The sequence below is a fragment of the Geotrypetes seraphini genome, chromosome 1 (assembly GCF_902459505.1).
Source record: "Geotrypetes seraphini chromosome 1, aGeoSer1.1, whole genome shotgun sequence".
In the NCBI taxonomy this organism is placed as follows: Eukaryota; Metazoa; Chordata; class Amphibia; order Gymnophiona; family Dermophiidae; genus Geotrypetes; species Geotrypetes seraphini.
In genome coordinates this window covers 108,111,890-108,137,818 of record NC_047084.1, presented here as the reverse complement: position 1 = coordinate 108,137,818, position 25,929 = coordinate 108,111,890, and the positions used below count along the sequence as shown (strand labels likewise).

At 42.3% G+C, this 25,929-nt stretch overlaps 1 protein-coding gene across 2 annotated transcripts in view; it reads left to right on the top strand.

The window, feature by feature from the left end:
* ARID3C (AT-rich interaction domain 3C) overlaps positions 1–25,929 on the top strand; it is a 509,756-nt gene that overhangs the window by 421,397 nt on the left and 62,430 nt on the right. For both annotated transcript variants that reach the window (XM_033935644.1, XM_033935635.1), the window contains exon 4: positions 25,455–25,638. In XM_033935644.1, coding sequence (XP_033791535.1) covers positions 25,455–25,638 — 184 coding nt within the window. The remainder of the gene's footprint in view (positions 1–25,454; positions 25,639–25,929) is intronic.

Genomic DNA, 25,929 nt, shown 5'->3' with positions numbered 1-25,929 from the left:
CACCAGATGAGATTTGGAACGTACATAAAGAGGCAATTGGAGCACCAGATGAGACTTGGAATGTAGAGAAAGAAGCATTGCAGCACCAAAATGAGGCTTGAAATGCCCAGAGAGGTAGCTGAAAAACCAGACCGAGGCTTGGAATGCTCTGATTGAACAGTGAATACCATCCCAAAAAACACAGGAGGCTATTGGAGTTAGGAGGAAGCAGAAGGCTGATTCAACTCCTGTGAGTATGGTTGGCGATGGAGGAGATTAATTGTGAGGATGGGATAGATCTTAGTGGTATGGGTGGGTATGAATTAGATTCCATTGGGGATTGGCTGAGAGAGAGGATTTATGACATCAGCAAAGGGGAAAGGTTAAATTTCTGTCCCCAGGCAACTCTCTGTTCTGGCAAAAGCAGCAGTCTTTGGGTCCCTAGAACTCTATGAGTGTTGGAAGCAGCGTAGTCCATTCAGCGTGCCGGCCTGCGCTGAAAACCGCTATCGCAGTTTTGTAAAATGGGAGGGGGGGGGGGAAATTATATAACAAACAATTAATAAGTAAATAATTTAAAATGAAATGAAGGAACATGCACAAATTAAAGCTGGAGTAGGTTTTGACGGAGATTTCAGCAGTTGGAGCCCAAGCACAGTACCGGGTAGAGCTTTGGATTCTTGCCCAGAAATAGCTAAGAAAAAAAAATTAAATTGAATCAGGTTGGGCAGACTGGATGGACCATTCAGGTCTTTATCTGCCGTCTAAAAAAGGATGTCCGGACATCAGGTAACCTTAACATTCACCCGTGTCTCCAAAAAATAGATATTCCATAAGTAAAAACCTACAAAGTGAAAACCAGTACAAAATTTATAATCACTTTAAAACCAGCTAAAATCCTCTCCAGAACGAGCAGGATTAAAAATCTAAGGAGGCGCCTTGTGATTTGGGGCAAATCACTTCACCCTACGTTGCCTCAAACAAATGTTTAGACCGTAAGCCAGGGGTGTCCAACCTTTTGGCTTCCATGGGCCGCATTAGCCAAAAAAAAAAATGTTTCTGGGGCCGTACAAACGTGCAAACGCTGCAGCAAGACAGAGGAGGGAGCCGGCAAGGCTGTAAATACCTGGGGGGCAGCAGAGGAAAACACCGCATCACCCACGACTGGGGCCACACAAAATACTTCATGGGGCCGCAGGTTGGACACCCCTGCCGTAAGCCCTCACGAGAGAGGGCAACTGTGCAGCTAAGTTAAGTTTTGAGCTAAATAGATATATATCTTGGAGCATCTTGAGATAACATTCACCAACTGGCAGATTCGCAGAAGAGGTGGTGGGCGAGGGAAAGACTAAAAAAAGAGCATCAGAATTTTAGATGGCTTGGGATCAGCACAGAGGATCTGTTCAAACAGGGATGTGAGATCAAAGCCAGCGGTGGGGGGGAAGGGAGAATGGGCCCATCAGCTGGGCCTGGCAGTCCTGAGCTTCCAGGCGGCCTTTTTCATGTTATTGACTTTATTTCCCAGCAGAGGGCGGCAGTGGTCTGGCAGTCGGTGAGTAGGGCCTTTCCTACCTGCCAGGGTAATGCGTTGACTGGACTCCATTTGCGTTCATTCAATCTGAAGCAGATAAGCTGGCCAAAATTATGCCTGTACCTGGAACTCTGCAGCGCTTTTGTCGAGTTTTGTCCTTAATAGAACTTACTAGAGCTTCTACGGTCTGGGTGCCGTGTATGGCGAGAGAGATCTGGATGGGCTGGAGTAAATTTAAATGGCACCTCAGTAGCTGGGAAGTAGGATCAGTGCGGGGCAGAATTTTTTTTTACGGTCTGAGCCCTAAAAATTGCAAGGATGGATCTGGAGCGAGAATGCGCTTTTATACCACTTTCATATTGTCTGAGTAGAGGTCTTGTATATCTTGAAGGGGGAGGGGAGACATTGTATAGTGGAGCTTAGCAAGTAAAATGTAATAATGTAATGTAATTTATTTCTTATTTGTAATGTAATTTATTTCTTATATACCGCTAAACTCCGTTAGGATTCTAACATGCTAGATTGTTGGTTTAACAATGAATGTGACTGTTGGGCAGACTAGATGGACCACACAGGGCTTTATCTTATCTAATCTTCGTTTGTGCGTGGCACATACCTATACAGGCTCAAGGCGACAGATCAAGGAGGAAGAGGGGTATGGAGAAAATAAGAGAGGGGACCCAGAAGTAGGGGGAGTTATACATAAACGAAGAAGTAGGGGGAGTTAATTGTCAAAGAGGTGAGTCTTCAGGTTTTTTCTGAATGTGGTGTAGTTTGTCTCTGTCCTGATAACTTCTGGTAGGTCATTCCAGGTTTTTACACCCAGATAAGTTAGCATAGAGTGGAAAATTCGCTTGTAGTGGAGGTTTTTTGTGGATGGTAAATTTACTTGGATTCTGTTAAGGATTCTTTTTGATGTCGACCAAACATTAGAGAATAATTGGAGGAGAGGGGCTGCTGAGCTTCCGTATAGGATCTGGTGTAGGATACAAGATGATTTGAAAATTATCTGCTGTGTTACTATGTATTATAAGGAAGGACCGGCTACTTATGCTCGAGCTTTGATCAGGGTCTACTGAATTTTGATGGGGTAAATTCCAAGACATGAGGTGTGAACCTAATCGGTCTCAGGTTTTTGCCCTTTGGGTGGATAGATTGAACCATTTCACACATACTTTTCAGACCTGTTGACAGTGTTAATAGAGATGCAAGCCTCATGTTGATTTGTAATGCAATTCTGACACCTTGTGGCAGGATGAGAAAATGACACCCTTTTATTGCATTCTATTTGAAATTTTAAAGAATTCAATAACAATGCCAGTAAGAACCAGTAGTACACTGGTTAAGTGTAGTTGTTGGTGTTTCGCTATGCTGATGTTTCTCATTGACATAATTTTCAGCAGCCTTGGGCAGGGGTTCACCGTTCCTGAATGTAATATATGATACAATATCTTCATTTAGAGCAATTTTTAAATGCAAAAAAAAAAAAAAAAAATTAAATCTGAACGCTTCTTAGCAATGCTCCCTCCATCACAGTTTGTTTCTGCAGATCCAGGCATTAGGGGGAGTGATTTGGAACAAGAGTGAAAGAGAAGGGACATTGAGAGAGATCGGAGGTATCACAGGAGGATTTGAGAGCACTAGTGGCAACACGGAGGGGATTATGTGTAAATGGCAGAAAGAGAGAATTTCATTGTAAAAGAAATAAGAGGATTTGAAGATAGACAGATGGGGTGAAAAACTCTGCAAGGCAGATCAGTGAGAGAAAAGGAGGTTGTACAGTTCTGCTTTCAGCCCTGGATTAAACATTAAGCAGAATTTCTGTTATGTCCCTTCCAGATTCCATACTCTAGGTGTTCAATCCCTTCCCCGCAATCCGGGAGTTGCAGAAATCCAGTTTTCTGAGCATGTACTCCTCTTACTTTAGAGAGTGAGTTAGAGCCCCCTACAGTTCAGTCCTAAAGCCAGGCAACCATACCAGAACCAATCCATGACAAATAAGGGTAGGGTTATCATGTTTGCTGATGGAAGACCCCGGCTGCATGGCCCTGCCCCGTTACACCCCCAACCCCTCCCCCAAAATCACATCTCTTTTTTCCCTGATCTCCAGGCAGCATCAGGGAGGAACAGAAAAGCCTGCCCACAACACCGAGGTCCCAAAAGCTGCATCAGATCGAGCCGCCACATCCACTTGATAAAACCGGGTAAAGGTATGAAGAAAGGAACAAGTCGCCGCCCTGCCAAGTTCATCTGGCTGAATCGCTTGAGACTCTGCCCACGAGGCAGCAACACGTCTAGTCGAGTGGGCCTTAAGAGAAACCGGCAGCCACTTACTGTGGGCGATATAAGACGTGGAAAAGGCCATACGAATCCAACAGGATTTAGAAGCCGGCTGACACGAATTAGTCAGGAGAAAGAGATTATCAGGCAGCTGAAAGTCATTAGTCTTCTCCAAATAGTGGAACAAGACTCTCCTGACATCCAATTTTAGGAAGATCTGATCCTTTCGCACTGCTCATGCTCAGAAACGTGTTTGGATTTCTGCAACTCCCGGATCTACAAAAGTGCCGGTGATCTAACTAACCAAAATTTCATAACTCCCTTATTCCAGCAATACTCATGAAATAATAATTAAAAGACCCAAACAGATCAAAGGCCTAACATGCACAGAATCATAAATGTGCCTATACAATAAAATGAACAGCGTATTAGATTTTTCTTTTTTTTTTTCAAAAAAAAAAAAAGATTTTTCATATATTACTTACTGATACACTAAAAAGGATATATAAATCAATTTTGTGACAAATTCATTCCTTAAGAATACATATTCTAAATTTCCCCATTTACATCTCTAAATTAATCCCAAAACCATACAAAATAAGTAAATAGCTTTAGTAAAAATAAATGAATAAAAAAATACATAAAATCTATAGAGTTACCTAAGTAGTAATAATATCATAACTCCCTTATCCACCCACTAGTCATGTAATAATCCAGTCAACAGTCATGTAATAATAATTTAAAGAACATTACCGATCATAGACTAATTTAAATTTCCTAACACCCCCAGAATCATAAAAACATCTTTAGAATAGAGTGAACATTATATTAAACTCTACCCATATTCAAAACAGTCTAGCAGTCTCTTCCTTCTCTTTCTCCTCCCTCTGAACTCTCTCTTCTTCCTCTTGCCTTATCTTCTGAATTTCTCTCTCAGCAATCTTCTTTTCAAATACCATGCGTTCTCTGGCACGTTTCTCTGTGGCAAGTTCAAAGCTCTCCTGAACTGCCAGTATCTGATACTCTTTCCTTGGCACAAAGGACTCAAATTAAATTTTAACCCAATAAATATGGAGGATTACTAGCCCCCCCCCACCCCCATTTTTAATAAACCTTCTGTCATTTACTTAGATGTGATTAGCTGTTAAGCAAATTAAGCAAAAACAAAACAGAGAGACGAAGATCCAGTAAGAACTGCGAGGGAAAATGGAAAGTACATTTTTTCTTAAAGTTTTATTGAGTAATAACTTTCTTTAACTTTTATGGAATAGTTTGTGTTAAATGTAGGTCGAGTATTGATCCAGGCTGATCTTGCACAAGCTTTAATATTTTGCTCTTGCTCATTAGTGATACGTCTGAGCCTACATTTCATCCACCAGATTTTTGAACATAAGAAGTTGCCTCCACTGGGTCAGACCGTAGGTCCATCTCGCCCAGCGGCCCGCTCCTGCGGCGGCCCACCAGGTCTTTGACCTGTGAAGTGAAATTTTGACCTTTACAATCTACCTCTACTTCTATAACCTACTTCTGCTTCTATCTGTATATTCTCAATCTTTATAATCTACCTCTACTTTTATAATCTACTTCTGCTTCTATCTGTATCCCTCAATCCCTTTATCCTTTAGGTACCTATCCAAACCTTCCTTAAACCCCTTTACTATGCTCTCGCCTACTACAACCTCCGGAAGAGCATTCCATGCGTCCACCACCCTCTGGGTAAAAAAGAACTTCCTAGCATTGGTTCTAAACCTGTCCCCTTTCAATTTCTCTGAGTGACCCCTGGTGCTCGTGGTCCCTCGCAGTTCGAAGAATCTGTCCTTATCCACTTTCTCTATGCCCTTCAGGATCTTGAAGGTTTCTATCATGTCTCCTCTAAGTCTCCTCTTCTCCAGGGAGAACAGCCCCAGCATTTTCAACCTGTCGGCGTATGTTGAAGTTGAGTGAATATTGCGTGAGGGCCAGTCTCAGGGAATCCTTCATGTTGGAACATGGTGTACTCTTTGTCATTTTCAGATGGGAAAATGCAGATTCACACAAATAAGTTGAACCGAAACAGGAGTGTACAGCTTCACTGCATCTTCTCAAGTTGGGAAATTTGTCTCTAGACAGTAGCTTCCAAAACGATTCTTGCTCAGCACGGGTCTTGAGAAAAATGTCATTTTCAAAGGTTACTATTTCGTTTTCAAGAGATGGCTTGTTCAATGAGGAATTTTTACTGATAGCAGCTGCAGTTTCTTTAATGTCCACATCTACTTTGAATGGGTATGACAAGTACTCCACAACTGTTCCAATTTTTGGGGAAGTCACAGAATCTATTTTCGAATTCCTGGATAATAGAACAGTTTCCCGTCACATACTTCTCATTCTGAAAAACAAAATTTGGATATGGTCCTGCGTATTAGGAAAACGATCAAAGGTGTTGTCTTGCAAGGTCAGTCATCATTGGCTCAAATTTGCTCTTGTAGGATGAAACTGTACTCATCATCTCGCCAGTGCATTTGTTTTTACCTTGTAGATCATGGTTCATATCACTTAGTTCGCCTGTAAAGTCAGCGAGAAATGCCAGATCACATAACCACTCCTCATCTTCCAACTCTGCTTGGTCATCTCCCCTCTCCTTCAAAAAACTTCTTATTTCATTCAGCAAATCATGAAATCTTTGCAGAAATTTGTGCCTACTTAGCCACCTTACATCTGTGTGCAAAATGATTTCCGCTGCCCCGTCATCAAGAGTAAGATTGAAAAGTCGTCTTTGAAGTGATTTTCCACGAACTGAATTTACAATTTTGAAAGTGATGTCCATGACAGTCTTTGTGTTGAGTCTCTTGCTTGCCAAAATTTGCTGGTGAATGATGCAGTGGTAAGAAAGGAAATCTGGGAAGTTGTCATGCTGTCTACAGAGGGCTTAACCTCACCTGTCATTGCTCTTGCTCTTGCTCCATCGGTAGTGATGGAAACAAGTCTATGCAATGGAAGATTACACTTTGTCACAAAAGAATGGAAAGAGCTGAATATTTTAAAGAAATCATTCCAAGTAGTTCTTCTCTAACACTGAAGTCTTCAAAAACCATCTGGATAAAGACTAGTAACTGGGCTATGTCTCTTATGTCTGCAGATTCATCCAGTTGGAGTGAGAAAGCAACTCAATGTGAAACATTCTCCAACAATTGTTCAGTTGTGTTTCCACACATCTTTTCTATTTGTTGCATGACAGTGTTTCTTGACAATTGTACATCTTGAATAGCAGCTATGATCTCTTTCTTATTTTTAAATCCTTCAAAAAGATTATCAGCTGCTTCAAGAAAACAATCTTTTACAAATTCCCCTTCAGTGAAATGTTTGCATTTCTTTGCGATCAGGTTGCTGACCTTGAAGGATGCTACAGTTGCATTGACCGAATGTAACCTTGACTTCGCCATCAACTGTTGCTGAGTAGCCAATTTCAATGTAAGTTCTCTAAGCTTCAGTTTACGAATTTCACTTTTGGGTGGAAAATCAGCATCAAACTTTTTACTATGCAGAGTCTTATAATGACGTTTCAGAGTACCCTTTTTGGGCAAGGATACTGGGGCGTTTCAAATTAGACAACACTTGTCTTTCACCATGATGAAGAAGTAGTCCATTTCCCATTCATCATAAAAGTGGAAGGTTTTGCTCTTCTTTGGAACACTCATCTTCGTTATACCGAGGTGGCTGGATGTAAGAAGGCCAAATCTGCTAAGTTAGTATATATACTGGCTGAATCTAGTCCAAAACTGTCACTGTCCCAAAATATTAAAGATCAACAGGAACTGAAGACCTCTGGATGATGTGCAATACAAGGACTGGAGATGCCAAAACCACACATGCAGTTCTAAAAGTAAAAATAAGAATTCATCATACTGGCAACAATAATCAAATACCACCAAACAATCATCAAAAAAAACTTAAACACCTGTCCAGCAAACCAGATAAAATCAAATACCGCCAAGCAAATTCAAATGCCACCACACACGATTTAATAAATTCTGCACACAGTGTAGAATCAACCCAATGGCAAGGCGAAATAAAATTGTAGTGTAGAATCAACCCAATGGCAAGGCGAAATAAAATTGTAGTGTAGAATCAACCCAATGGCAAGGCGAAATAAAATTGCAGAGGCAAACAAAAGTCACAGTGGTTTGAACCAATTCGAAGGCAAGGCGTAGGCAAGTTAGAACAAAATTGGAAAAGCCCGCCAAAATCACCAAATTCTTGACACTTTGTTGTGTCTGCCTGAAAACGTTTAATGAAAGCGAACTGTAAAGTGGTCAGCGACCAGCACACGACACAACTAATACGGTAAGTGTATTCAGGTGAAGCCCGGGCAAATGGATATAGCACACTTCTAAGGGGTGTTGGGACGGGGGCAGGAATGGGTGATTCAGAGAGGCAGGAGACCAGGTATGATGCCGGGCCTGTGGCGTATCGTCACAGGGTACGGGTAGCGGCCCCCTGGGGTACCCACAAACTATTGGCCTCGAAAACAACAAACGCCCCCAATACACCCGCAGGCAGGGAAAAAAGACAGGCAAAGGATCAGCGGCGGCGGCGGCAAGACCTCGGCAGATGACCTGCCGGCAAGAGCTCTCTCCTAGCCACGGGGCGAGCTTCTGGAGAGATGGAGCCAAGTGGGGCTGGGGATCTGCCTCTGACCCCTCTGCAATCTACCTGTTGGACATGTTTGACCTCGAGTATGGAATCCTATGGGACTAACAGAAAGAAGATTATTGAAGGTAAAAGCCTACTTTTCCAATGTATGTGCTTAGGGCACCAAGGAAAGGGGGGTATCTTCAGAGCTTTTTCCCCTAGTTATCATTTATTTATTCAATTTTTCTATACCGTTCTCCCGGGGGAGCTCAGAACGGTTTCCATGGATTTATTCAGATACCCAAGCATTTTTCCCTGTCTTTCCTGCTGGGCTCACAATCTATCTAATGTACCTGGGGCAATGGGGGGATTAAGTGACTTGCCCAGGGTCACAAGGAGCAGTGTGGGATTTGAACCCACAACCTCAGGGTGCTGAGGCCGTAGCTTTAACCACTGCGCCACTCTAGAAATCAAAATGTAGCAAAAGTAAGCCAAGTATAGGACAATCAAGCCATTGTGACATCACTGATGAGGTTGGCTCTTAGGCATTGATGGAAGGAGGCATTGTGATGTCACAATACCAGCTCTGGTTATCAGGAGCTGAAGCTTTTCACACCATGTATTTATTCAATTTTCTCTACTGTTCTCCCAGAGGAGCTCAGAACGGTTTACATGAATGTATTCAGGTACTCAAGCATTTTCCCCTGTCTGTCCTGGTGGGCTCACAATCTATCTAATGTACCTGGGGTAATGGGGGGATTAAGTGACTTGCCCAGGGTCACAAGGAGCAGTGTGGGATTTGAAACCACAACCTCAGGGTGCTGAGGCCCTTAACTCTATCACTGCCACCTGCCACACCCACTATCCAACATGAATTTTAGTGTTTTTCTAATCTTTATAAATATATGCGATTTTTTTTGTTCATATAATAATGATATTTTTCAACACTTCTTGAGTTTTCATGTCTTGTCAGTTAAGCAGTCCCTGATCCTAAGAATTAAGGTGAAGTCACACCCCTGATTCCTCCTTGTGGTACCTACCCAGGATCACTATGGTAGAAGGGGGAGAAGGACTGATCCACTGTTGCTTCTCCCCCAGCAATTGCTCCTCTGGCTTCTAGAGGTAGTCTAAAGCAGTGTTCTTCAACCACCGGTCCACGGACCAGTGCCGGTCCACAGAAATTTCTTGCCGGTCCACAGGGCCAGCACGTGCATCAGGCCCAAAACAGTGTTCTTCAACCGTCGGTCCACGGTGCGATCGATGCGGCGTTATCTTCGAGCCAGCTCCCTCTTCTTAACTGATTCGGTGCACAAAGCCACAGGCAGTGGCTCCTACGCGCGTCCTGCGCCTGAACCGGAAGCCTTTGCTCTGACGTTGCAACGTCAGAGGGAAGGCTTCCAGATGAGGCACGGGGCGTGCAAGGTGCAATTAGTACTATTATGAGGGCGGGGTCTGGGGTGGAGATTGGGTAGAGATGGGCGGGGTCTGGCCCACGACTTAGCCCAGTGTTCTTCAACCGCCTGTCCACAGATCGATGCCGGTCCACAGATTAATTCTTTTATTTCTGCCGGTCCATAGGTGGAAAAAGGTTGGAAAACACTGGTCTAAAGGTCGTTCTACCAAACAAAGGAACAGAAGGGTGGCAAATTTTGGAAGACACCAAACACGCAAGACAAAGAGAACCTGCTTCTACTTGTTTTTAAGGCACAATGCCAGAGGCCCGTCTTTTTCTCCGCTTCTACCCTAGGCCAGCCCAGGAATCTCAAGGAAGACCTGTTGGACATCTATATTGAAGGGTATATTTAATCTCCAGTGATGGACTTGAAATATTCCTTTCACTCCTCTGTTTCCAAACCTTGGATTTCAGTTAAAGAAAGCATTTCAGCCCCAGCCCCATTCCCCCCACCTCCCCCCACTGCTTTGTGCCATCGATCAATCCTATCCAACCTCTGTCTCATCAAGGACCATCAGCTGTTGGAGTGGAAATGCAAGCCCCACTTAATTTTCTGTGTCAGAGGTTGTGAGAGAAGAGCCAGATGAAGTTGGACCTGATATAATAATTAGCCTTTGTATTAGTAGCTGGCCTGACTTGTCAAGGAACTGGACAGATTGGAATTGATTTCAGTTTAGAAACGACACGAGTTGACCGACTGACATGCCTAGTGTCAGTGGGTAGAGACATTTCCTTGTCAGATTTGGCGCCCTGTAAATCTCATCCTCCCTATATTGTTTTCCTCCTAAACCTCTGGATGAACCCCCTCACTCCCCATTAATGGCAGTTTATATGAGGGATGCCCCTGCAGGAATACGGCTCTTTCTCGCGGAATGCCACCCAGGTTCCTTCCCACCTGTACCACGTTTAAGGGGATTTTCAACAACTTTAAGTTTCAAGTTTATTTAAATTTGATGGTTCGCTTAACATTTTTAAGCGAATTACATAAGAAAATACAATTAGAGTAAAAACATTAAAAAAAGAAAATTAATATAATTGTTATTTTAAGTTAAAAACAGTGCTTTCTTGTCTGACAATACGGACAAAACTGGATAGGATAGGAAAGAACATTAGGGAAAAAAGTTACAATATTTTGTTTCCTAGATAGAGGAGAAGAGAGTTGGAGGGGGAAGGGTAAAACAATAGGGTGGGATATAAGTAAAATCAAAAATTTTTTAAATTATCAGAGAGAAAAGAAAATTTTTTTTTTTTTTAGAGGTTAAATGCAGCCTTAAAGAGGAATGTTTTTAAATTAATTTTAAATAAGTTGAGATCCTTAATATTTCTAATGTATAAGGGGAGTGTATTCCAGATAAGCGGCGCCTTGACTGAGAAGATATCGTGGCGTCTAGTTCCTATTATTTTTAGTGAAGGGACCATTAATAGCTCTTGAGTATTGGACTGAAGAAGACGATTTGAGGTGTGTGGAATTAGAAAATGGTCAATAAACTGTGGTTCATTAGTAGTTATTGTTTTGAATACTAATAAAGCTATTTTGTATGTTATTCTTTGGTTTATAGGTAACCAGTGTGAATCTATTAAATAGGGAGTTACATGTTCATATTTTTTCCCATGATGGATTATTTTAATAGCGATATTTTGTATTATTTGTAGTCGTCTTTGTTCCTTATATGTAATATTTAATAACAATGAATTACAATAATCTAGTTTAGAAATTATGAGAGAATGGACTAAAATATTTAATGATTTTGGCTCTAAGTACTTAGACATTGAGCGAATTAAACGCAGACGATAAAAGCAACTTTTGACAATATTATTGATGTGTTCCTGGTAAGAGAATTTAGCATCAATTATTACTCCTAGGATCTTAAGAGATGGTACTAGTTCGATAGTTGTGTTTTCAATTGAAAATGAAGTGGAAAGCTTTAGATCCTGTCTTGAAGGGAAAAATAAAGCCTTTGTCTTGGATATATTTAAAGCTAATTTATTTTGAGCCAACCAATTTTTAATTTTTTCTAATTTTTGATTGATTTGAATTATGTCATTGATATTTTCTGGGTTAACAGTGTGAACTAATTGAATATCGTCAGCATAGGCGTAAGTGGTAAAACCTATAGATTGGCTTAAATTAAGTAAAGGCGCTAGAAAAATATTAAATAATAAAGGAGATAGAATTGAACCCTGAGGGATTCCATAGTTGTGAGAAAAAGGTTTAGAAGATGTATTATTGAAACGTACCGTTGAAATACGATCAGATAAAAAAGAAGTAAACCATTGAAGTGATAGTTCACTAACGCCTATAGAATGCAGTCTTTTTAAGAGGAGGGAATGATCAATAGTATCAAATGCGGCAGAAAGATCTAGGGAGAAAAGAATAACTGAGTTATGGTGGTCGAGGTTATAAATGATGTTAGTGGTAAGCCCTATTAAGGAGTATTCAGTGTTATGATGTTTTCTAAAACCCGTTTGGTTAGGGTGTAGTATGTTAGTAGAGTTGACAAAGTCAGACAGTTGTTTGAATATCACTTTCTCTGTGATTTTTGCTAAGAAAGGGATGTTGGCAATGGGACGATAGTTAGTAGGGTCATCGTGACTGATTTTATGGTCCTTTAATATGGGAGTTATTATTGATGTTTTCCAGATATTCGGAACCGTCCCCGAAATGAGACTTTTTTTGATTAGTGAATGAATAAGGGGTCCAAAACCAGTAAAGTGTTTCTTTAAGATAACAGGAGGTATGATCTCAGAGGGCGAACTTTTCAAGTTTAATTTTTGGATTACTGTTTTGATTTCTGATAGTGTGGGAACATTGAAGTTAGAACACTTGGCACAGGGAATTTTATGATTTTTGTGTGTCTCAGGGGGGTTAATGATTGAGTGAGGAGTAAATTTATTTCGTATGTTAATTATTTTATTGCAAAAGGCATCTGCCAGCTTTTGAGCTGAGAGTTCTGAGCTTTTATTTTCATATTGAGAATTGGAATTAAAAGATTTTAAGATAGAAAATAAAATAGAAGAATTTTTGGCTATTTTGATTTTGTTCGAGTAATAGTTTCTTTTAGCTTCATTAATTTTATTTTTGTAATGTTGGGCTAATTCTTTAAATGTTATCTTGTTTGCAATAGTTTTATTTTTTCGCCATTTTCTTTCAATGGATCTAAGCTGTCTCTTAATGAGTAGGAGTTCTGGTGTATACCATGGGTTTTGAATTTTTTTATTAGATATTGTTTTATTAATTAAAGGGACCTCTTTGTCTAATAATTTTTGAATTGTTTCATTCCATGAGGTGAGTAGATCTTCAAGAGGATCAGTTTCTAATAAGGGGGGTCTTGAAAGAAGAAAAGATTCAACTGATGAGAGTTCTAATTTTGTAAAATCCCGATATGTTATGATCTTGGGTTGTGAGATTAGATTTATTTTTTTATTTAACGTTAATTTAAATGAAATGAGATGGTGATCAGACCAAGGAACTGGCGTGTTTGAAATATTAGAGTAATAGAAATTGTCAATTTTTGAAAAAAAAATCATATCGAGGATATGACCTGCCTGGTGAGTTGGATCATGGATGAGAGGTTGAAAATTAAGTGTATCTGTATAGGTTAGTAGTTCCTTAGTGAGAGGATTAGTGAGTTCATCAAAGTGGAAATTGAAGTCTCCCAAGATTAGAGGATATTCGGAGAAAGAGATGAAATAAAAAATCAGATAAAGTCATTCATCTGTGCACATTTTGGACGCTACAGGAATCTAAAATCAATAGCACAGATGTTCAGTCAGATTAATCACGGGGCTCGTTTTCAAAGAAAGAAAAACATCCAACAAGCGGCTTGAGGGGGCAAGGTGGACATTTTTCTCACCGCACCCTTCCAGTCCGCTACTTTTGAAACCTGTTTCTGTGCTTTTCATCTGCAGTGCGTCTTAATCTCGAGGGGGCGTGCTGGCGACGTGGTTTGGGTGGAGCTTAGGATTTGGACGTTTTTCCGCAACGATCGAACATTTTAGAAAATGTCCCGGGCACACTTTGGATATTTGGGCTGCACCCGTTTAACCCTTTCAGGACCAAGGGACATATTTGTCCCATAACTTTAAAATCCTATAAATTTTGATTGGGATAGTCTACAGTTCTAAATTTGATATGTACGGATTCCATATGATACTGCCTTTATGTAAACAAACTGGTTCTGACATTCATTCATTAGCGTCGTTGCCAGATTGACGAGAAGATTCACTTGCTACACTGTCCATAAGCCAGAAGTGTGATTTTTAAAAAAAAAAATAATGATATTTCACAAAAAAAATCAATTTTTTGGCATCTGCAAGCCCTTTTTACCATAAAAATGTCGTCAAAACCACAAAAATTGGCCTACGATTCTTATGGTCCTGAAAGGGTTAACAGTGAATAAATGGCCATCGTAATTCCATGTTGTCGGTTCGGGGCCTGGTTCTGTTCCCTGTCGGTTTCTGAGCATCAATTGACCGTGCTTTGTCAATTGAGAAAAGAGGTAAAAACTGTCTTATTTGCACGTGCTTTGGGCACCAGCTGTGTAGGTGTATGAGATTCTCTCTTTTAGTGTTAGGCTGTGGTTGGTACCAGCTTTGAGCTGTATTTTTTTGAAGATGTATTTTATGATTGTGTAAAGATGTTTGGATGTTTTATGAGAGATCTATATACTGTATATACAGTAAAACCTTGGTTTGCGAGCATCATTCGTTCCAGAAGCACGCTTGTAATCCAAAGCATTCGTATATCAAAGCGAATTTCCCCATAGGAAATAATGGAAACTCAAGATGATTGATTCCACAACCCAAAAACTTTAATACAAAATACTATATGTACTCGTATTGCAAGACCTCACTCGTTTAGAACAGTCATTATACTCCCGCAGAGTCAGAGAGAGAAGAACCATCGGCTCAGTTGTGATGATGTGACGCGTGTATACTGTATGTACTCGTATTGCAAGACTTTGCTCGTTTAGAACAGTCACTACACTCCCGCAGCGTCAGAGAGAGAAGAACCATTGGCTCAGTTGTGATGTGACGCGTGTATACTGTATGTACTCGTATTGCAAGACCTTACTCATTTAGAACAGTCACTACACTTCCGCAGCGTCAGAGAAAGAAGAACCATCGGCTCAGTTGTGATGATGTGACATGTGTATACTGTATGTACTCGTATTGCAAGACCTCACTCGTTTAGAACAGTCATTATACTCCCGCAGAGTCAGAGAGAGAAGAACCATCGGCTCAGTTGTGATGATGTGACGCGTGTATACTGTATGTACTCGTATTGCAAGACTTTGCTCGTTTAGAACAGTCACTACACTCCCGCAGCGTCAGAGAGAGAAGAACCATTGGCTCAGTTGTGATGTGACGCGTGTATACTGTATGTACTCGTATTGCAAGACCTTACTCATTTAGAACAGTCACTACACTTCCGCAGCGTCAGAGAAAGAAGAACCATCGGCTCAGTTGTGATGATGTGACATGTGTATACTGTATGTACTCGTATTGCAAGACCTCACTCGTTTAGAACAGTCATTATACTCCCGCAGAGTCAGAGAGAGAAGAACCATCGGCTCAGTTGTGATGATGTGACGCGTGTATACTGTATGTACTCGTATTGCAAGACTTTGCTCGTTTAGAACAGTCACTACACTCCCGCAGCGTCAGAGAGAGAAGAACCATTGGCTCAGTTGTGATGTGACGCGTGTATACTGTATGTACTCGTATTGCAAGACCTTACTCATTTAGAACAGTCACTACACTTCCGCAGCGTCAGAGAAAGAAGAACCATCGGCTCAGTTGTGATGATGTGACATGTGTATACTGTATGTACTCGTATTGCAAGACCTCGCTCGTTTAGAACAGTCACTACACTCTCAGAGCGTCAGAGAGAGAAGAACCATCGGCTCAGTTGTGATGTGTGTATACTGTATGTACTTGTATTGCAAGACTTTGTATCTCAAGTTAAAATTTAATCAAATGTTTTGCTTGTCTTGCAATCCAAGGTTTTACTGTATTTTTAAATGTGTATTGCTATTGCGTTTTGCTGTTTGCCATTTGCTGATTTTCTGTGTTTACATTGTTCTCCGCCTAGATTTGTAAATAAAATAAATAAATGACAAAAGGTGACCAGATGACCACTGCAGGCATGAAGGCATGGCCCCTCCTTACTCCCCCCATGGTTACTGACCCCCTGCCATCCCCCAAAGATGTAAATGAAACAGTATATACCAATCTGCATGATGCCTTCAGATGTTATGGCCAGTCCTAACAGAGCTGCGAGAAGGTCTCTGGAATAACCTGGTGGTCAGTGCAGTGGACTGCAGAGAAGGGGACCCAGGCCCTTAGCCCACTCTAACTAGTGCATTTGTGGTGGGCAGTGTGAGAATTCTGCAGAGTTCCGCAAAGCTCCCCATTATCCCCCATCCTGTTCAACCTTTTCATGAGCTCACTTGGAAATATTAAATTAGAAGACAAAACCTTACCATCCTACGCAGACGACATTCTTCTCCTCATCCCTATTACAAACAACCAAACATAGACAAGAAAATTTCAAACAACATTGAAAAATCCACACCTGGGCAACCACAAACAAACTTAAACTAAATGCCACCAAAGCCATCTGTTTCCACACCACTCAGCAGAATGCCCCGACAATCCGGTACCACCCTCGCAGTAGAGAAATCCTCAAAAGTACTTGGCATCATTCTGGATGACACACTGGACACAATGGATCCTCAAATCTCCAGCCTCTGGAAAAAGACTATCTTCACTATGACTTATTAAGCCATACTTCCACCAACATCATTTTGCTCTGATTGTCCAGTTGATGGTACTACCCCCAGCTAGACTACTGCAACTCAGCAAACTTGGGGATTAACTCCTCTCTAGTTCAAACTGCAGCTCATTCAAAACACAACTGTCAGCCTGATCTTCAACCTAAAGAAATATGATTCGATCTCAGCCTTCCTCAAACAATTACACTGGCTGCCAGTTTCATCGCGAATATTCTTCAAAACATCATGCATAATCCACGGAAGCTCAGCCACTCCTCTCACCCAGCTATTCTCAACGGCCTGGTCTACCTCCAGAATACCGTTGAATCTACCTTCCACGAAAAATCTCAATTAAAGACGTTTATTCCACTCACATTCATAGGAGCAAAAACATGGATTAACCTGCCAGAAATGATCAGAAAAGAAACTAAACATACAACATTCCGGAAAAAAGCTGGAAACCTTCCTCTATGACAGCTGAACCTACTTGACTTCTCAGAAATGAATCTTTCCACCTCTTTCGCTAGATGAGCTCCTAGACAACTATGATTTCTTGCACCCCCTCTTACCCTCCCCCCTTTCAAGGCCCCTTTTAGTCCCTCCTCCTGATCCCCTTTCAACCCCTCTCTGAATGTCACCTAGAGCCTGAATAGGTATGTGCGACACACAAAGAGAAGATTAGATTAGATTAGCCCACCAAAGACCTACTGTAGTGACATATGCAGATCCTAATCTAACTGATGTAAACCGCCTAGAACTCGCTGGGTATGGCGGTATATAAGAATAAAATTATTATTATTATTATTATATAGATAAGGTGACCATATGTCCCGTTTTGAATGGGACTGTCCCTTTAGATCCCCTGTCTCATTGTCCCCACGCACAGCTTCGAAGCTGTCCGTGGAGACAATGGGACAGGCGATCACTTTCCCTCCCTCCAGCGCTGAAGCCGAAGCCTGCCCCCCCCCCCACTAGGACCGGCTCCCACTGCTGCTGCCTAGCACCACTTCAAACACCCCCCACCCCACCCCCCCCGGTATATTTTGGATCAATGAAGACTGGCTCTATGAAGCAAATTTTGTTGCTTCTAACAGCATTTTGAAGTTCCTGTTAAACTGCGATGATTTAATCTGTTAACACTGTAGTGATATAGGTGACACCTGCAGGCATAAGGTCTATTGGGATGGTATCCAGTTGGGTATAGGAGGTTGTGGGTGAATTTTGAAAGGCTCCCCATACAATGTAAGGGGGTTATGATAAGATGTATGCCTGGGCCTTTTTATGTGAAGTTCACTGCAATGTCCCTTTGGGTGTCCCACTGCTCTGCTGGGATGTCTGTGTGGCCAGAAATTAAGGCGGCGAGGGTTCCTCCCGAGCACACCGCCAATAACATGGCGGTGACTGCGAGGCTTCCCAGATCGGCTCCGCCCTTCCTCCCCCAGTCTGCCGATGTCATCTCTGGGGCGTTCCGCCTCATTGGCTGTACTCGGGGAGGAGGGCGGAGCTTTCAGGGAGAGCGGGCTGTTTAAAATTGCTGGCGATGAGGAGCCATGGTCTTTTCGGGCTCCCCAGCGGCAAGAGCTTGAACATTGGGACAAAAAAGACATGTGAATGGACTGAAAAAAATGTCTGTCTCGCTGGCATCCATGGCGGGTGGGCAGAGAATTGTGGCTTCGCTGGTAGAAAGGTATGGCGGGCCACAAGGGTTGTAGGACCCGCTCCCTCGCTAGTTTTCATGGCAGGAAGCAATACATCAGGAGTAAGGCCCGGGTGCTGCCTAGGGTTTATTTACATGGGTGTTATAATAAAGTTGTGGTCTTTTATTCCCCTAAACAGGGGTAGGTAATTCCAGTCCTCGAGAGCCGGAGCCAAGTCAGGTTTTCAGGATATCCACAATAAATATGCATGAGATAAATTTGCATCTCAAGGAGGCAGTGCATGCAAATCCATCTCATGCATATTCATTGTGGAGATCCTGAAAACCTGACCTGGCTCCGGCTCTCGAGGACCGGAATTGCCTACCCCTGCCCTAAAATGTTGTTGTTTGTCAATTTTTTTAATGAAGTGGTCTAAGGGAAGCCGCATGCCTATGTTATGCTAACCCCTGTCACGTCCCAGTGGTTGGATTTTATGCATTTTTCTTTTGGATAGTTAAGGGGTTTGGTTTTTTTTTCCAATAGTGGTTCAAAAAGATAGATGCACTGAGGACGAACACATTTAGAAATGGTCTTTTTTTTGGGGGGGGGGTAGACTTTAACTTTTGAAAATGGTCATGTTCGCTCCTGGATGTCTGTATGACTTCCGCAAAACTACCAAACTCGGATTTGGACGCCATATTGAAAATGCCCCTCCACATGTCACTAGCTTCTGTCAGCCAGCTGTATGACTCTCACGTGCGCAGTAGGTTTGTCACGGTACCTCGACGTTTTGGGAATTAGTTTCAAAGATGTTTAGAAAAAAAAGCTTAAGAGCTATACAATGCTTTTATTTTGTTTGTACTTTCAAAGCATAGAATGAAATGTATATTCACTGTACTCCAGTTCCTGTGCTAAGATGTTCCCCCCCCCCCTTAACAAAACCGTGATAGCGGTTTTTAGCGCAGTCCGGTGCGATGAATGCTCCGCGCTGCTCCCGACACTCGTAGGAACTCTATGAGCGTCGGGAACAGCGCAGAGCATTCAGCGTACTGGCCTGCGCTAAAAACCGCTATTGCGGCTTTGTAAAAAGGGGGGTTATTTATTTATTCAGTTTTATATCCCGCCCTCCCCAGAAAGCTCAGAACAGGTTACAAGGTCACATACATAATAAAGGACAAAACAAGTTACAAAGTACCTCTCCCTATTCGTGGTTTCGGTGATCGCGGTTTCGACTATTTGGGATCCTTTAGCCCGACCCCCACACACACACACAGAATCGCTCAGAGGCAGCCGCATCGACCAGAACCAACCCCGGGACTTGGATCGTAGTGAGGAGGAGGCAATCGGAGGAGGAGGGGGCGAGTGGAAACAACTTCATGCACGGACCTTACCTGGTGGTCTAGTGGTGGCGTGGGGCAAGAGCGATCTTCCTACACTCCTGCCCGGTGCAGAGCCGTGCTGTGAGTTCCTGTGGTCTCACGAGACTACAATGGAAACTCCCTGTTGTAGTCTCGTGAGACCACGGGAACTCAGCAGCACGGCTCTGCACAGGCAGGAGTGTAGGAAGATCGCTCCTGCCCCACGCTACCGCTAGACCACCAGGTAAGGTCCGGGAGTGGGTCAGAGTCGGCCCAAAAGTTATTCGCAAGTTTTTCTTATTCGCGGGCCAGCTCTGCCCCAACCCCCGCGAATCCAGAGGGAGGAGTGTAATACAGTTTGTTCATCGTAAATTAGCATACACAGATAAATTTTTCAATATACAGTTACACATTCAGAAAATATGGGGACCATTAACAGATTTTTGCAATGAGTAATAACATTTTCCCAAAGTAAGATATTCGACATGAGGGGTTGTGGGTGAGTAATATTTATTAATACTATAATGTATATGAATGTGTTAATAATTTTAATATATTGTAGATGGAATTTCTGTAGAGGAAGGGAGGGGATGGGAGGGTTTTCTATCCTAATATTAATTCTTTAGATATTAGATGTGATATATAATATTCAAAATATTATAGAACATAGATATTGACTGAAATGTTATATTTAAAGTGTAAAGAAAAATCCTCTTAAATATTATAGCCAATATGGACCTAACCAAGATACTGCTAAAGAATTGGCTAAACCTCCGTAGACCTGAAAAGAAAAGTCTGGCAAAATAATCATTCCTTGGAAGAACACTGGGGTTGGAATAAAGGACATCAGTATGAGCCCATCAAGAATCACATCAACCTGTGGCTCAGGCTAAATCTCACAGGTGACTAGCACCAGACATACGTCTAAATGAGAATAGCCTCATACATCATGTAGTCCATAGTCATCCCCTGTGAACAAAGTAATAATTAAACTTCCAAATAAAAGATTGCAGACTTAACATTCAGGAGAAAGGGGGAATAAAGACATCACAACATATATCCCATGAACGACTAAACCAACAAAATATATATGAGTGAGTGGGGTGTGTGAAGTGAAATAGATAATTTATGCATACATAATTTTAAATTTTGATGAATACATACACAGACATTAACAAATTAATACATAATATCTAATTGTCAAATCTTGCTGAATAAATATCTAATTGTCAAATCTTACTGAATAAATATCAACTATGCTAAAATATGTAAAAGAAGAATATAAAAAGATAAATGTGCAAAGACCCTGAGATGAATATATAAAAATATTTGTAAAAAAAAGTTATACACTTATAAAAATAATTCTGTGGAAAGTGCCAGTGCAAAAATTTTTCTATCTCCTACGGGTTACCAAAGACAACAAGAAGACCAAAATGGAAAAGCTTGAGAAATCAGATAAATATGCAGCTTATACTAACTAATAAATGAAGAACATACTTAAACACACATAATACATTGACTAAACATAATAAATACCCGTAGTCACAAAGTAAAGTGCAACAGTTAAAGTGCAAAGATTAGAGTACAAAAAGCGCAATAGCTGCCACTTTGATTACAACGCTACTAGGAGTAACGAAGCACCCCGACTGAAAAAATGCATCCAGGGAACCCCAAACACATTCCCACTAGGCACCACTCAATCAAACCATATATCCAATCATACAAACAACACCACTTATATTTATATTCTTCTTTTACATATTTTTAGCATAGTTGATATTTATTCGTTCAATCTCTGGTATTAAGCATATTAGACTACTGCAACATTATTTACCTGGGATCCTATAAAAATACCATCAAACGTCTTAGAACAGTCCAAAATGCGGCCGTCCGCCTCATCTATGATCTCAAAAAATACGACCATGTTAGCCCCTACTACACCAAACTCCATTGGCTTCCAGTTGAGGCAAGGATCATCTTTAAGTTCGCCTGCCTCTGTTTCAAAACTCTTACAGGATCTTCCCCAATCTACTTGTCTGAGCACCTCGAAATAGCAGGCCCCTCTCGCACACGAAACGCCCACCTATTCACCTTTCCCTCCCTAAAAGGCTGCCTCTACAAGAGATTCATTGATAGAACCCTAGCATTCCAAGCGGGCAAATGGAACAATTGCCTTACCGCCCTCATCTCCAACTCCCCACCCTACCACCTGTTCAGGAAGTCACTAAAAACCTACCTCTTCGACAAATTCCGCTAACGCTGCCTTCCCTCCTTCCCTGCACCCTCCTGATCTCGACATGCCTCCTTTCCCTCTGACCACGCCCCCCTCCCAAGCCACTATGGCCTCTCTTTCTCAATCTCTGTTTTATCTAATTGCCCTGCCTTTTCATTGCCTCACATTTAACATCACTGTAAATGTACCACCGCTATAACATGTATCATCGCTGTAAATGTACAGTCTCTTCTATTGTTAACCGCATTGAACTTCTATGGTATTGCGGTATACAAGAATAAAGTTATTATTATTATTATTATTCAGCAAGATTTGACAATTAGATATTATGTATTAATTTGTTAATGTCTGTGTATGTATTCATCAAAATTTAAAATGATGTATGCATAAATTATCTATTTCACTTCACACACCCCACTCACTCATATATATTTTGTTGGTTTAGTCGTTCATGGGATATATGTTGTGATGTCTTTATTCCCCCTTTCTCCTGAATGTTAAGTCTGCAATCTTTTATTTGGAAGTTTAATTATTACTTTGTTCACAGGGGATGACTATGGACTACATGATGTATGAGGCTATTCTCATTTAGACGTATGTCTGGTGCTAGTCACCTGTGAGATTTAGCCTGAGCCAGAGGTTGATGTGATTCTTGATGGGCTCATACTGATGTCCTTTATTCCAACCCCAGTGTTCTTCCAAGGAATGATTATTTTGCCAGACTTTTCTTTTCAGGTCTAAGGAGGTTTAGCCAATTCTTTAGCAATATTTAAAGTGTTACATGAAAGGTAATCAAGTGTATATATACAAATTCGAATGATTTCATCTGATACACTTGTAATTTGTAAAAATGAATAAAGAATTTAATATATATATATATATACTAGCTGATAACCCGGCGTTGCCCGGATATTTATTTATCCCAAAATGTCCAATCCCCTACATGTCCCACCCCCCTATGTCCCACATGTCCCACCCCCCACGTTACCCCCCCACCACATGTCCCATATGCCCCACCCCCATGTCCCAACCCCCTACCCTCCACATGTCCCAAAGGAATGTCCCTCTCTATGGGGCTGAACTTAGACTTAAACGGCATCGGGAGTGTCGGTATTCATCTCTGCGAGCCCGAAAACTATGGGTTGGACATTAATATCTGTCGCTTTTGATAATTTTAACATATCACCCCCTTCCCACCCCCACAGTATTTTACCCCGTCCCACCTGCACAATATTTTTCCCCAGATAGTAAGTCATATGTGTACCAAGTTTGGTTGAAATCTCTCCATGTGTTTCAGAGTTATGCTGAGTATTCATCTGTGAGCCCGAAAACACTATGGGGTAGATACTAAAATCTGTCATTTTCAATCATTTTTACATATCCCCCCCCTTCCCACCCCCACAGTGTTTGTCCTCAGATAGTAAGTAATGTGTATGTCAAGTTTGGTTGAAATCTGTCCATGCATTGAAGAGTTATGCTGGAACATACATACATACACACACACACACATATATTCAAATTATAATGAGAAATATTTGACAAAATGAATACAATACAACTAACGCAAAACGTGATTATAAACAACATATTTAGTTTCACCTCCAGGAGCAAGAACATATAAATTCTTGGGTGAACCCACCCTTGAGCAAGCAACATAGAGTTGTGGGCCGCGAGACCCCCAGAACATATCACCCCAGGTAGTGAGGGATCTGCATACCAAGTTTCGTTCAAATCGGTCAAGCCGTTTTTGCGTGATCGCGGCACATACATACATACATCCGATTTTATATATATAGATATATATATATATATATACAGTTATCCGTCGCTTTCCTAGAGTTCAAGAGCCCTTTGAGGGATCTGCTATGTAGAGGTGTACCTTAGTTTGCAAGCATAATTCTTTCCAGAAGCGTGCTCGTAATCCAAAGCGCACGTATAGCGAAGCAAAGTTCCCCTTAGGAAGTAATGGAAACGCGGGCGATTCGTTCCACATCCCTAAAACTGGCTGGTGTGAGGGAGACGTTGTGCGCGTAAGATGTCCACATAGGCTGTGTACCGTTTGTGCGACTGAGAAAGGAGGGATTCAAGGCATAAACACCATGCCTGGTCCTGTCACTCACCCCTCATCATCCTTGTTGAAAGAGTTCATGCAGGGGAAGGAGATGGCGAGAGCCTCAAAGGACGCCGAAAGGCTGATCCAGCTGTGGAACCGCTCCATGAAGAGGCCGCCGGGGGCGCGCTCGGGATCCTCTGAACGGCTTGGCCGATTTTGCCGCCCTATTTTTCAGTGGGAGCACGGCTCGCGGCGTCTTGGCAGAATTTCAGGGGCCTGGGGAAGAAGAGGAAACCGCGCTGTCTGCTCGCCCAGCTCTTCTGGCCACTGGAACACGAGTCAGAGGCGCCGAGGCATGTCCCGTCGCAAGTTCAGTTCAATAAAGAGTCAGGCGCACGAGGTGTGGGAAATCCGGGCAGGATCGCACTCATTGACGTGCGTACGTGATGTGCTTGTGCGTGATGCGCGCATACGTGGTCGTGTAGTGAGACAAGGCTCGTTTTGCGAGTTACAAATTGCAGGACTGTTATGCTTGTTTTGCAAACCGCGTTACTCGCAAATCGAGGTTTGACTGTATATTGGTAAGAAATGGGGGTAGTAATACCAGTCCCCAGATATGGCCCAGTATTGAATGTTCAGGCATAGTTTTGGTGGCAGAGGTCAGCGTTTAAAAAAATTGCCGATCACCGCTAGCTAAATTTTTCCCCCATTATTTTCTCCTGAAGTGGATGGGAACGTGGCTCTTTTAACAGTTATCCTATATAATCAAACCCTAGCCGCCCATGCGCACTCCTACCTGCGTGTTCCATTTTCCCTGATTCGTGAGGTGTATGTCTGTGGCGGCAGGAGTGTGCCTGCGCGAGTCCCCAGCCTTCCAGCACCCAACTACACTCGCGGCAGGACTGGCCGCCAGCGCTGGACTCCCTGCTCTCTCGCGGCAAAAAAAAACAGTACGTTTTTCGCGGTCTCCCATCCCTTCCCGACGCCTGACCTGCTCCCCCCTTCACTTCTGCAGCACTCTACACACGCTGCTTCGGGGCCTTCTACTGCCCTGATTTTGCTCTGCCGCGTCTCTGATGATGTCATCAGGGACGTGCCAGAGTAAATCAGGGCAGTAGAAGGCCACGAAGCAGCATGTGTAGAGTGCTGCAGATGCTACTATAGTCGGCAGGTTTGTCGGGACCGCGGGAAGGGAAGAAGGGGTGGGCAAGGGACTAAGGGAGCCGGACAGACTTCTAGCACCCGTTAATGTAACGAGCTAAAATACTAGGCATTCTTTTAATATTGTTTCAATGCTACATTTGTGTAAGAGTAATTAAAGGGTCTATCCAGTGAGATAAGAGTTCTACTGTTAGGACCATATTTCTCTAATTTGAGACCCTTTGTGATAGTTTTTGGACCATGTCCCTCTAACACCTAAGTTCCATGGTCATTGTTGACCTACAGTGTAGACAAAGATCAGAAACATAATTGGGATCAGCCTCTTTCAGAGATTCCTTATCCTGAGCTTGTATTTACGAACGCAACCTGATTTCTTTTGCTCCAGGTACTCCGGTGAATCGGATCCCTATCATGGCCAAGCAGGTATTGGACCTTTATACCCTGTACAGGTTGGTGACGGAGAAGGGCGGCCTAGTGGAGGTGATCAACAAGAAAATCTGGAGAGAAATCACCAAGGGTCTCAACCTCCCAACCTCCATCACCAGCGCCGCTTTCACGCTCCGCACACAGTGAGTAGCAACGGGGTGTGGCATCTCGGCTCTGCCATATCTTATGGTGTTTTATTTTAAACAGCATGTACGTTGAGAACTGCTGCTTCTGGAGAAAGGCTTAGGCCCATACTCAAAAGTAGCTGTGTTGCGTTCAACGGTAGTTGACGAATGTATAATGTTTCCGTTTGTGGATTGGAGGGGGCTTTTATATACAGTAGACAGAATCGGGTCAAAAATCCATCTGAATGGCCTGATATTGTCCATGTAGGAAAGGGGCAGAAAGAGGATGGCAAGAGGATGAGTCATTAA